The sequence below is a fragment of the Archocentrus centrarchus genome, chromosome 21, assembly GCF_007364275.1.
Source record: "Archocentrus centrarchus isolate MPI-CPG fArcCen1 chromosome 21, fArcCen1, whole genome shotgun sequence".
Classification (NCBI taxonomy): domain Eukaryota; kingdom Metazoa; phylum Chordata; class Actinopteri; order Cichliformes; family Cichlidae; genus Archocentrus; species Archocentrus centrarchus.
The window spans coordinates 22550564-22563504 of record NC_044366.1 but is presented as its reverse complement, the minus strand read 5'-3'; the positions used below and the strand labels follow the sequence as shown (position 1 = coordinate 22563504).

The window sequence follows — 12941 nt, the reverse complement described above, 5'->3', positions numbered from 1 at the left end:
AATCTTATTCATTTAAATCATATATTTTTATAACCTCATATTTTATAGCTGCTCGTTTTGTATCGCAAATATGAAACCAAGTAAGGCCAAAATTAGGACAAGATATTACATCCAGCTTGGGAATGATATGCTTTTGTCATTGCATTTGTCTGATCAACAGACAACATTAAGATCATCCAGAAACTGAATATTATGATCTCCTTGCTCCTGTTGTGCAGGAGATATTCACTGACATCTACATCAGACTGAAAAGCAGTTTATTTTACTTTGCAGGGTGCAAGAATCACCTTTTCTGGAGAACGCGATAATGAGAAAATGAGTGAGCAGAAAGTGTACAGCAAACCCGCACTGGTGTGAAAGTAATCAGGCTGCTTATTTGACGCATAATCTGTGTTTTCCTGCTGAGGAAAATTAGTGAAGAGAGCAGCATGAATTATTCAAACCTAAAGGAAGTTTTGGGGATTTTACATAAAATGTATCATGACGTCCAAGAGAAAAATTGCCAGTGAAGACGACAATAAGGTACAGGGTTGTTGGAAGTTAAAGGGGACTTGTTTTCTAGGGACAATAACGCAAGTGTATGTAATGTTGTGTGTGCGCACCTGTGTGTATGTGGGTGTGCATGTGGAGGGTGGGGGAGTTTACTGACTGAGCTAATGTGGGGGACACATGGGGCCGCGACAAAGGAACAAAACAAACTTGAGGTGCGGGATAAGTGAAGAGCATAGCGCGAATGCTCCAGAGTGATGTGTGCAGCGTGGAGAATCTGTCCCAGATCTGCTTTGTGTTTTTCACATGGAGCTCCATGTCGTAAAGCGACACCCACCACCACTACCAAGAAAGTAGGTCGAGGATGAAAGGAGAATGTGGGAGGAAGGAAAAGAGACAGAGAGTGACAGAATAAGGGAGGATGGCAGACAGTGAATGAGTGATAATGCATGCAAGTGCAGCACGAAGAGGCCCGACTCCAACACTGCCCCTTCCCCATGTCCCTTGATCAGCTTGCCCGCATCATTCTGCCACCCTTTCATCTCCTTCGGGGGGTCCTTTCATTGCTGTCCACTTTCTGCGCAGCAATGAAAGCACTGGGTATGACAGAACATACAAATAAAAAAAGCTGGTCTGAACAGTGGTATATGATTTCTAAAATGCAACTAGAATGCGTAAAAAGGCCTGGTGTCATGTTGGTAAAAATATGAAGGAAAAAATATGACATACATGTTTGTTACATTTACAAATAACACATTATTTGGTTTGGGACAAATACTATAAAGAAATAGAAGATGGTATCTGTGGCATATATACAGTTAGGTTCATCATTTTTCAGACAAAGACATTTTTTTGTAGTTTTGCCTCTGTTCACCACCACAGTGGATTTTAAAATCAAATGTGTGACAAAGGGCAGTGTTCCAGCTCTAATTCAAGGGGCTTTTACAAACATTTTGGTTTAACCACTTAAGGATTACAGCCATTTTTATACACAGTTCCTCGTTTGCATCAAAATTAATTGGACAAACTAACACAATTTCAAATATTAGGACTTTTTTTTTTAATACTTGCATAAAAATATTTCGCAGTCAGAAGTCTAGAACCCATCAACATCACCAAACACTGTGTTTACTCTCTTTTGCTCTGTTAGGCCTTTTGCAGCTGCCTTTGGTTTCTGCTTGTTTGTGAGTCTCTCTGCCTTCAGTAACTAAAAAGCATGCTCTATTGGGCTGATATCAGGTGACTGACTTGGCCATTGAAGAATATCCCATTTCTTTGTCTTGAGAAACTCTCGGGTTGCTTTCGCAGTATGCTTTGGGTCATTATCCATTTGCTCCAAGCAGCACTTGGCTGAATCTGAACAGAGAGTATAGCCATGTGCCGCTTCTATCTGCAGTCATATCATCAGTGAATGCCAGTGGCATGTTTCACTGGCAGTCATATACGTCTATGCCATAACATTGCATGTTTGACAGATGATGTGTTATGCTTCATCATGAGCTAGTCCTCTTCCTTTCTCTTTACATCATTCTAGACAAGTTAATCTTAGTTTCATCTGTCCAAAGAATGGCGCAGCTAAAACCTCTTGAATTAAAGCTGAAAGTCTACACTTGAATCACATCTTGATTGTTGTTGTGGTATACAAAGGGAAGACTAAAAAAAAAAAGAAACTGTCTTTGTCCAATACATAATGGATCTAACTGTACATGGTGCTGCTGCTGGGTTTTTATGCCAGTTATAAATGATGTCCTGTGTTCCCATACATTAATGTATATGCTTATGATATTGAATTAACTAACTAAAAAAGCCTTTTTAATGATTACATAAAATTTTGCTTTGTAAAATTTAAAAATATGACAACTGTCATATATTGGGGTCAATTTGGAATCAATGGGAGTTGTGTCTTTTACACACAGGGGTGAGTAATATCCCTTTTACACAACTGTAATCAGGTGCAAGTGCTGCCCTTTACACTAAAAATACAGTACAGCATCTTGGTGGATCATTTAATAAACAAAGGGGCTTTCTTCACAATCATAAGAAAGGTTTAAGGCAAATACAGACAGAGGCAGCACATTTAAGTAACACACTGACTGACATGTATCTTAAAACACCCACACCTTGGTCACAGGTAAACAACTGGCCTGATAATTATATTCCAATGTCAACAACATGTGGGCATCAGGTCTGACACATTCTGCTTAAAATGAACCACAAGCAGCTTTGCCCTGTAAAGCTCAGCTTCACTGAAGAAAACAGAACCATGTCCTCATTTTTTCTTTCTGCAGTAGCGCAGGTAGCCAAACAGAACACATATTTAAAGAAAATATTTTTGAAATTCAACAATATCACCAGCGGTTAAACCTTTCTGCCAAAAATATGTAGACACAAGGTGAGGTTAAATGGTTTAAATACTGGTCAGTCATACCAGGAGAAACCAGTCATTATGGCAGCATCCTAAACTATATAATAGGGTACCATCTAGTACACTAAAGTTGAATGTGAAATTTGTTAGCATGCCCCAATCTTTATGAATGTATGTACAACAGTGAGTCAAGCACATATTATATCTGGAAGCATTTTAGAGTATGCAAGCATGGGACAGCACATCTGCATAAATATCCCACAATGCAACGCAGTATGACATTGCTGGACACTTACACAAGCTCCTGAGATCTAACGTCAATAACAATTAATTTCAAGTGTTCAGGAATGTTGTTTAGTTTGTTTGTTTTTTGTGTAGTTGGTTTTTCCATTTTGTTTATCAGTACTCGGCTCGGCTCAAAAGAAGTCTGGTTGCCATGGAAACGTGCCACTAACTGGCCATGCCGTTCTCAGGAAGTGAAGTATTACAAGCTAAGTAGTTTGTCCAAAAATGTGCATACTACTGAAATTCCCTTAAAAGAATCCCTACGTGACAGCAGACATATTGAGTACAAAGTGCGAAGCACGGGATTTCAGACACATAAGAGGAAGGCATGGTGCGCAAAAGATTTCTGAACTGAAATCCATGGGAGAATTAACTTCAAAAAAGAAGAGGAAAAAAAGAAGATTTTTTAATCCTTAACTTAGGGCAAAATAATTTTTTTTAAAAATGCTTTGAACCATTTTTCATCAGCTAATTAAGATAACGCTTCAAAATAACTGTCTGGAGACATTTCAAGTTACAAGAGGCGTCCTTTAGGAGGACTTTGGCTGAACACTGGTCCGTGGTGTACAACTGGAATTGACTGAAGTGTGAGGCAAGTGCACATGTTAAAAACCTTTAGGGCTAAAACTAAAATGAATTAGTTTTGTGTTCTTTAATAAACTAAGCTCCCAAAGTCGGAGAAAACATGCAAATATGAGGTTTGCTTAGTATCGCTTCAGCATTCTGCTGTGCCATGTCTCTTTTACAGAGAAAAGTAAAGCAGCATCGGACAGTATTGGAGAGATCTATGTCACAGGTCACATTAAGCCCCCCGGGTGATTATTTATCTATTTATTTTTTTAGTTGTGAGAAAGGAAATGGTACTGTGTGTACTTAAGGAAACATGTGACTTCTTATGATCAACAAAAGAGCAGCAACCAAGACCGCTGTAAGAGGATTCTCATTGAAGCAAAAAGAAAAAAAAAAAAGGATGAACAAAGATCTTAAAGTGTAGTCTGTGACATGTTAAATAGCTGGTCAGTAGCAACAAATGCTAGTGTATAACTAATGTTGCTTGGCAACAGACAAAGTGGTCATTGTGTAACAGAGCCTAAGATGACAAGCAGATGACTTGCTAAAGGCTACATATGTGTGACTCGGCATGGCTGCAGTTACAGTAATACTCTTGTTGATTTCTGTCTGAAGGGGTTTCAGCGAGCTCTCAGTCCAGTCATATAGGGCTCAGAGGTTCCCTCAACAGTTTCTTTCTAATGCTTGTTCATTTTCATGTCCTAATTTTCACAGCTATAATTATCCCAATGTCAGATATGCTTAGGCTAGCAGATAAAAAAAATGCTGTGGTAGATTAAAATAAAAACAATAACTGAAAAAAAAAGGGACATTAAAAGCACTGTGGGTATCCTGACACAAAACGTGCCAGTGGCCAATCAAGTATGTCATGTGACATGCATGATTAGTGGAGGGGCAGAAAGTCTGTGTGGAGTCATTTGTTTCTGTGACCCACCACCGTGCAGATCAATGATTACTTCCCAGCAGCAACACCTCCAGCTCGTTTGTGCATTCCAGTGAAAATCACTGACGACGCTTTAGGGGGGAAAGCTGGTGACAGGATGACAGCAGGCAGCAACAAACTCAGCATCAGTGGGTAGGCACATATCTAAAAGAAAGCTAAAATGCAAGTAACATACAATCTGTCAGAACATCAGATGGACTGGTAATAACTAAATGGTAAATGGACTGGTTCTTATATAGCACTTTTCTACTCTACTTTTTATACAAAATGCCTCATTCACCCATATTCATAGAAGCACTCTATGCCTAAGTGCTTTCTATCTAACATTCACACTCAGATGAACATATCAGAGAGCAACTTGGAGTCCAGCATCTTGCCCAAGGATACTTTGGCACGCAAACTGGATGAGCCAAGGATCAAACCATCATCCGATAAGTAGATGAAGTGCTCTACCTCCTGAGCTACAGCCACCCCAAAGAGATGGCAACATTAAGCTTTGCACTTTTGACTAGCCACACATTTGGAGTTTAACAGGTTACCTTCTCACCAGCCCAAGGATGCAGATTAGAACATCTTTAAACTCCTCTCCTGTACTCTTAGTATCCAGGAACACGCGGATACTTTTAGTTTAATTTAGCGGTTTTAATGTGCTTTAAGTCTTGCATGTGCTCTGTGCTTATGAGCCACCATACCTTCCACTATCTAATCACTGAGCTGTAAATAGGCAAGCAGACAGGCACAGGAAACACATTCCTCCCAGTTGTCCCTGTTTTCTTTCCCTTTAATGTGTCATAAACTTCTGTTTGTCCACCTGTCAACAGAACCATCGAAACATCATTTAAGTTGCTCGGCCCTCAGGCCCAAAGTTCATGGTACCTATCTCACATACAAAGGCAGATAAGTCAAAAGAACTTAATATAGATTAGGTCAAATGTTATGTTCTGCTGCTTAAGAAATGAAAGGAGTAGAGAAAAAAAAAAAAAAAAAAAAAAAAAAATCAAAGCAACTGGGAATCATTAATCTGCTTCCACCAGTGTCTCCCAAAGGAACCACTCTAATAAGGATGTCCCCTGACTGTGAACCAGTTACAATTCTTCATTTGTTGCTCTTTATTTATACCAATGTGTCAAACACTAAGGACAACGCTCCACTCCCTTTTTTTTCTTTTTTTTTTTGGGGGGGTGCTGATATGTACAGGTATGTTTTTCAGTTATACTCACATTTTTTTAAAACTCTTTCATGAAAAAAATAAAACAAAAATGGATTTAATAAAGTAGCTGGTCTGAATTACATAAGTAAAGACTAAGTCAGAAACAAAGGACAACAATGTGAAAAGGGAAAAAGTCTGGCACATACTATAAAAAAATAAACATGGACAAAAATTATCATCAGTGTTGCAAACATTGTTTTGCATAGCTCAGTCCAGACAGGTGCTTGTTGTGAACTATCACAAAGTGAAAACTTGTTGAAACTTGATTTTCTCTCTGTTGTGATGAGGATCTCTGGAGGATCTACTCTGCTTATGCAGGAAGAGCATGCATATCACAGAGACAAAAGAACAAATCCTTGTAAATCGGGCATGTTACACTGAATCTGCAGTGCGCGGATACATTTCTCACCTCCTGTGCGCCCAAGACCAACCTGCACTGCAGGGTGCAGGCTGCCCTCATTATTGAGAAGGTGAGGCAGATGGTGGTAGATATTTGGCACCTGGAGAGGTTTCCTGTTTGCTAGCTCCTTCAGTAGTTTCTGCGTCTCATCTGAAAAAAGACAGAAACAAGTTAGGTGGTGCCCAATTCTCATGTTCACGAAATGAAAGTGAAAATTATGGGGGCATGACCCAACTGTTAAGGGACACACCTCCACCACACCACCACCACCCATGGATCTTGATGGAAGACTTCAGTTACATATCACCCTCCCTCCTTCTGCCCTCATTTCCTATCTCACTCAACTGTCAAATGAAATAAAAGAACTTTAACTGAAATAAAAAGGACTTTTGAGGCCCAAATTTAATAGCTACAAGGCTCTGACCATGAATATTACCAATTAAATAAATATTACTAATATTAATTAGTGTATATGTTAATCCCCACATTTGTCTTATTCCCTGTACCATGGAAATCCACAGCAACAATTAATAAAAAAAATATTTTTTTCAATTTTTGTGTATGATTCATGCCAAAGTTAAAGATTAACATTTAAGTATATTAACAAATGACAACAGGGAGAATAAAGTCAGCTGATAGATTTCAGTGTCCTCAACCGCACTGATGTGCAACATAAGCTTTATGTCTTTTAGTTGTCTTATTTTGTACTTTGGGCATGTTTTTCATTTGCAGACTTGTAATATTTTTTTAATAACTTTTAATTATTTTGTACAATATTTGGACAGCTTTTTTGTGTGTTTAAATGCACTTTATGAATAAACTTCATTTACTTAAGTAAAATAAGCAACATGATCTCTTTGTGTGACCGGTGTCTTTCACCCATCTAGATTTTATAACCCACCTGGTTATTTTGTGAGTTGAGTCAGTCTTTCCATTTTTTAGCCTGAGATTGTGCCAGTCTAACAGCTTTCTGTAAGGCAGGAAATTCAATTTCCACTAACCTATGACAGGAAACCAACAAAAGACCCTCAATCTGACGTCATATGAGGTCGACAGCGCAAAGCTACATCAAGAAGCTGGTTTTGCTTGGACGTTAAAAGCAAAGTGGAACTAACATAAAAAGAAAAAAAAATTCAATATGTTCTTCTATTTTTGTTCAGTCACCATGCATCAGGGGTACCAAAACCAAGCAAGCACTGCCATTTAAAACAGATCTTACTCAGCATAAACGTTAACACTGATTTGCTTAACATTAGTGCTGCTCAGTGGATATATATATATATATATTTTTTTTTTATTCCTAATTTTATGTTAGTAAGCTAGCCTGAAGAGTGGAGGTATTCAAAAGTCTAGAGCCAGGCATAGAAAGGTACTTTCCCCACACCATTTTCACAGGATGAGGGTTTAGTCTTCCTTACAACTCTACGTGTCTAGAGGAATACTTGTCTATGTATGCTTGATGCTTGATTAGAATTTTCCAGCTTTCACACACAAACACCTCCACACCTGTTGCACACCAAGGGATCAAAGCTCAGCCAGAAGTTGATGAGTGGAAGCATTAACAGCAGTTTACGCGGTTTACTCACCTGAGAAGTTTGTGAGGGCATCTTTGCTGCTGTTAGTTTCAGCAATGGCGCGTCTGAACTGCTCGAGGATGTTGTTGAGCTCGGACGAACGCTGCAGTGTCCTGTGCTCTGCCACACGAAGGCGCTCTTTCAAAGCGTGGAACTCCCGCTGGTACGCTATCAGCTTCTCTGCAGAAAGAAAAAACAGAAAACTTGTGAAAGGGTGCGTTAGCAGGAGACAAGTCGCACAAATAGAATTCATTTTCCATTAAATTAATCACCGGTCATCAAGGCTGATATCTGTTATTTTACAAGAAAGGGTTCACATGATGGGGTTTTTCTGGATCAAACACATTTGCTTTATTGTAAATATTAACTACACATTAACGTAAGGATGTGCAACTTTATTAGTGCTAACTGAAAACATTTGTGTAGTTACAGATATAATACCTTTGGGCTGGCCAGCAAAGACAGACCTAATCTGACCGTTTCTGAGCTGGTTTAACTGAACAACACTTCAGGAAAAGCTTCAAAAGGGAAGGAAGAGCCACTTCTTCAATTTTCCCCCCAAAATTTCTTAGATGGTACAAGGACTGAAAGAACTTGTAACAGAACCCTTTTTTTGTTTTTTGTTTTTTAATTTCTGAGCACTGCAGCATGCTGTCATTATTTAGTTGGAAATGAAACAATTTATTGAAAATATCCCTGTGCTTAACAAGAAATTACTTGTGAAATTTTGACAATTTACTGTGAAAAACTGAGCAAAATTGTCTTAATCTTTTATCAGGAAGCAGAAGTTGAGTGGTTTGCGTTGGAGTTGAAAACATGAAGCTGGGAAAAAAGGGAACAGCTGTAGTCTGTAAAATATTCTTGATGCAACACTGACAGAACCTCATTTTACCCTTTTTCCATGTGTATTTAGTACTGCAGAGAGGTTTTAAACCAAACCTCTGGTGAACTTCAGATTCACACTGACGCTGTATGATGTAATGCAGACTGACAGGTAACTCTCTATTTGGACTGCTTTGGTGACATCACCTTGCATTAACAGCAAACCATCCGATGCATTCATAAAAATCTAATTCCGGTGACTGACAGCAAGACAGTGTGCATTTCAAGGCTTACCATTTTAACATTATATTTCCTGGTGGCTGTTCTGGCTTGGATAATACTGTCAGCTGCTTATTAATAACTAATAAATGATTTACATTAACATCTCTCCCACAGATCGATTATCAGACCGCTTCTTGAGCCGCCCACAAACAGCAGATAAATTTAGTCCATTTGCTTTTAGAACACAAACGAACACAAACTGCACTGAGACCACATTTTACAGAAGCTTAAGTGCAGTAGATTGCTGTGCACCAGTTTGATTGTCAAGTCATAAACTCAACTCTTACGTACTGTGCAAACAGACCAAAGCATGGAGGTAACCAAGTTAGTCTGCATGCACTCTTAGCTGTCTTTTGACTGGGTATGATTAAAAATGAAGTTTATAGCAACTGATGCAAGTCCTAGAGTCAGTATAAGCAGTAAAGACTTGACTTTGTTCCAAAATTTATAAGGTTATAGGGAGGCTACAAAGGAAATCTCTGGCATGTATTTGTGTGTGGGTGCGTGAGTATAGAGAGAGGTGGGTGTGGGTGTGTGTGGGTCAGCCAGTCTCTGATCTTCCTCTTCTGGTAAATTTAGTGTGCCCTTTCAACAAAACACAAAACCCACTACCTTTATCTTCCCCTTTCTGTCACTCGCTCTGACTGAGCTATTGTCTATCCACTCTGCCCTGGCTACTCTTTTGCACAGAACCATGTTGTTCCCCCTGAATGTTGATCTTTAAGACACATAGACAGATGCTGTCATCTGGTCCAATACTCCTGAATAGGGCAGCTTCAAACTAAAACAAGACTTTCATCTTCACATCAGTCTTTTGATTGTAGGACTCCAGGTCTGCTGAGGTGAAACCACACCTGTGATCCCACAGTGCAAAGACAGAAAACACACCGAATACTCCGGGAAGAGGGACAAGGTATAGACAGGGTTTCTATTTAAGGCTTCTATTTAACACACTCACCCATTCATATGAATAGGTGAGTGTGTCCAAACTTTTGACTGGTACTGTATCCATGCACAGATGTATTAGGTGGTAAAACTATGGGGTTTTAGGGGAGTGCATTACCTGAGAAGTTAATGCATAAGTATGCCAGACAGTTTTCACACAAGCCCCTCACCATTTCATTACAGCATCTCATTATTGTTAAAGAAAATTTGGCCCTGACCTCACATAAAAATGTTATCTGATCAACTGAAAGGACTTCAATTTTTTTTTACCAATCAAATGGTCTACAGGGTGAATGAACAACGTACTTCACTGCTGCACAGTCTCTGGATGAAGGACGGATGCACAAGATGCATTAAATAATTAGACCTAACTGAGATCTGGAGCACATCTATAAAATCTCATTATTCCTCTCTGCTCTCTACCAGCATGAGTACGAGGGGGTAGGGCTACGCTCTGCCTGAGAGCTGGATAATGTCTCCTTTTTCTGTTTTCTTATTCCTGGCTCCTCATTTCATACCATTTTCATATTTGAATATCTTTTAGAGGCCTTCGTACGCTTTCATTCTTGTATACGCTTGTCCGTGTGACCCCGCTCTCACTCTTTTGGTTTCCATAGATGTTCCTCTCCTGTGAGATATCGTCTTGATGTGTCATCCTTGACTCCTTTGCTTGGTTTACATTATTTTTTTAATGAGATATGTGGGAGGAATCGGAGGTGGAGGTAGAGCAGGGAACTAGTCTTTAAAACTAACACACCTAAACCCTCACATGATGAGTTAAGTAAAGAAAATGTTAAGCAGCAATAATGTTGAACATATGACCTACATTTGTGGAATGCTTTCAACCAAGAAAGAAGAACATACTGTAGGTTCTGTAGGAATAACTACAGTTTAATGAATGAATATCTGTGAGACTTATCCTTAATAATCAGTAGTTACATCAAGGCTGCAGCTCATTACATCTCTTTTATGAAAACTCACAAACAGTGTTTAAAAGCATTTAGTGAGTCGCAGTCATGACGTGATTGTTGTTGAATTTGTTGTGACACTGTGGTAACTCGTCTTGACATCAGTAATTGGACTGAATACACAAGAAAGAGAAAGCCTAAGCTTGGCTCCACACATCTTCAAACAACCAACTTCTGCACTTATCAGTTTAAGTGAGGACAAGGATAATCTTACTGTTGAGTTTATGAAAACCCATCCCTGAACTCACCACACTGTTAAAGAGTTTTACCAGTCAGTCTGTTAGCTCATCAAAAGCCCTCACAGTGATCCTGTCCTTGACCCGCTTGTTCCTTGCTGATGCATGCTGCTGACAGCGAACTCACTAGTGCTGATGAGGGAATTGTGCCGTTTATGTTCACGCCGATAAGAGAACTGCAGTGCATTATATGCAGATGTCCCTGTTAAAGCACATTTTCACTGTGAAATGCACAGAAACCCAGTTTAACAGTTAAAAACTCAAAAGGAATAATCAAATTCATGCACACGGTATACTCTGGGAGGATAAAAGGAGCTTTTGAAACTGGGAAACTGACTCAGTGAATTATTGAAACGCTTTCATGAAACAGTCGTGATTCATTCTGCTCAAAATACAAGCTCAGCTAGAGGATGATTCTACACCAGCTGTTAAGAGGAAATTGTGTTTAAAGGGTAATTTAACACAATTACACATGTGTGTGCACACTGACACCCACGCACACAGTGCAATGTTCCACTATAGCAATGGTCTGATTCATTTTCTGCAGATTAGAGATATGAGACATTTAGAATTTCTCTTGTCTTCCCAATGAAATTGTCCAAAAAAAAAAAATTTTTTATATATATATATATATATATATATATATATATATATATATATATATATATATATATATATATATATATATATATATATATATATATCTCAGTTTGTGGTGTTTCGCGAAAGAAAACACGTTTGAATATTTCTACAAAAATGCACTCTTACAAAAGCAATGTCCCTGCTACTAATGTTCAAAACCATGCCATTTTTATACACATAATCACAAGCTCAACTGTTACCCGACAGATACATGTGAGATCAGATATTTCGTGGTCTATGATCGTCAGTGATGACGTCAGTGTGCAAAGGTGTGAATCCCACAGGTAATAGATGCAATAGTGAGTAGGTGACATGTGTTTCATGCTCTATCCAGGCAGCTTCCTGGTCTAAACACCATGGCGTACTGCCAGTGTTGTGAACATGTTAAAATTGCCCCATCCAAATATTTGCACTGAATCTACTTCCCATAAAAGGATAATTCCTTTGAAAGTATAACCAATGTGAACCTATCTAGACTAAACCATCCTGAATAACCAGTATACCATGAGAATACAAGCACCATACCAACCCCAAAGAGCAGTGTACACAATTGTAGGAACCTGCAGATGCAAAAAACCAAGGGCAACACCCCAGTGGTCACTCAGTCGCTACATAATGCCTAATTTACTTCAAAAGCACTTCAGCTTTAATTCATATTTTGCTATACAATCAACAACCATAACAAATTGAGCAGTCTTTAAACTTGTTTGGGTTGTGAAAAGCATGTCCACATGCATTATGGATGTATGAAGCCCCCACGGCGGTGCACCTGCCAGCCATGTGGTTCTACACTGCAGCTGCTGTGTGCAAGACAAAGGATTGGACCAGACTTAAACAGGGTAGAAAGCACATTGTGTATGGTTTCCCATCAGACAGATGCTTACACTGATAAACTACAAGCCAATATATCAGCTCTGCTTCTAGCAACAGGAACACTTTAACAAGATCAAAAACATGAATTGAGGGCAAACAAATGGCATATTTTTCAATGCCCAGGTCAGTCACCCGGCCTACATCCAGTTTCCTACATAACTAAAGGGCAGAAAGACCCACAAACATGCAGCAACTGAAGGCAGCTAAAAATAAAGGGCTTGGCAAACACATTCAAGGGAGGAAGCCCGATATTGGGTGATTTCCACGAGTTCAAGATTTAAGCCATTAACAGCAAGGAGTTCCCACAGGAGTATTGCAAACAAGCTTTGTACTAATA

At 39.1% G+C, this 12941-nt stretch overlaps 1 protein-coding gene across 2 annotated transcripts in view; it reads right to left on the bottom strand.

Annotated features, from left to right (window-relative positions):
* mgat4a (alpha-1,3-mannosyl-glycoprotein 4-beta-N-acetylglucosaminyltransferase A) overlaps window positions 1–12941 on the bottom strand; it is a 28818-nt gene that overhangs the window by 7950 nt on the left and 7927 nt on the right. For both annotated transcript variants that reach the window (XR_004021703.1, XM_030758524.1), the window contains exons 2-3: window positions 7849–8016; window positions 6272–6412 (exon numbers count right to left, since the gene is read on the bottom strand). Coding sequence is in view for 1 of the 2 variants with exons in the window: in XM_030758524.1 (XP_030614384.1) it covers window positions 6272–6412; window positions 7849–8016 (309 nt within the window). In the remaining variant the exon portion in view is untranslated. The remainder of the gene's footprint in view (window positions 1–6271; window positions 6413–7848; window positions 8017–12941) is intronic.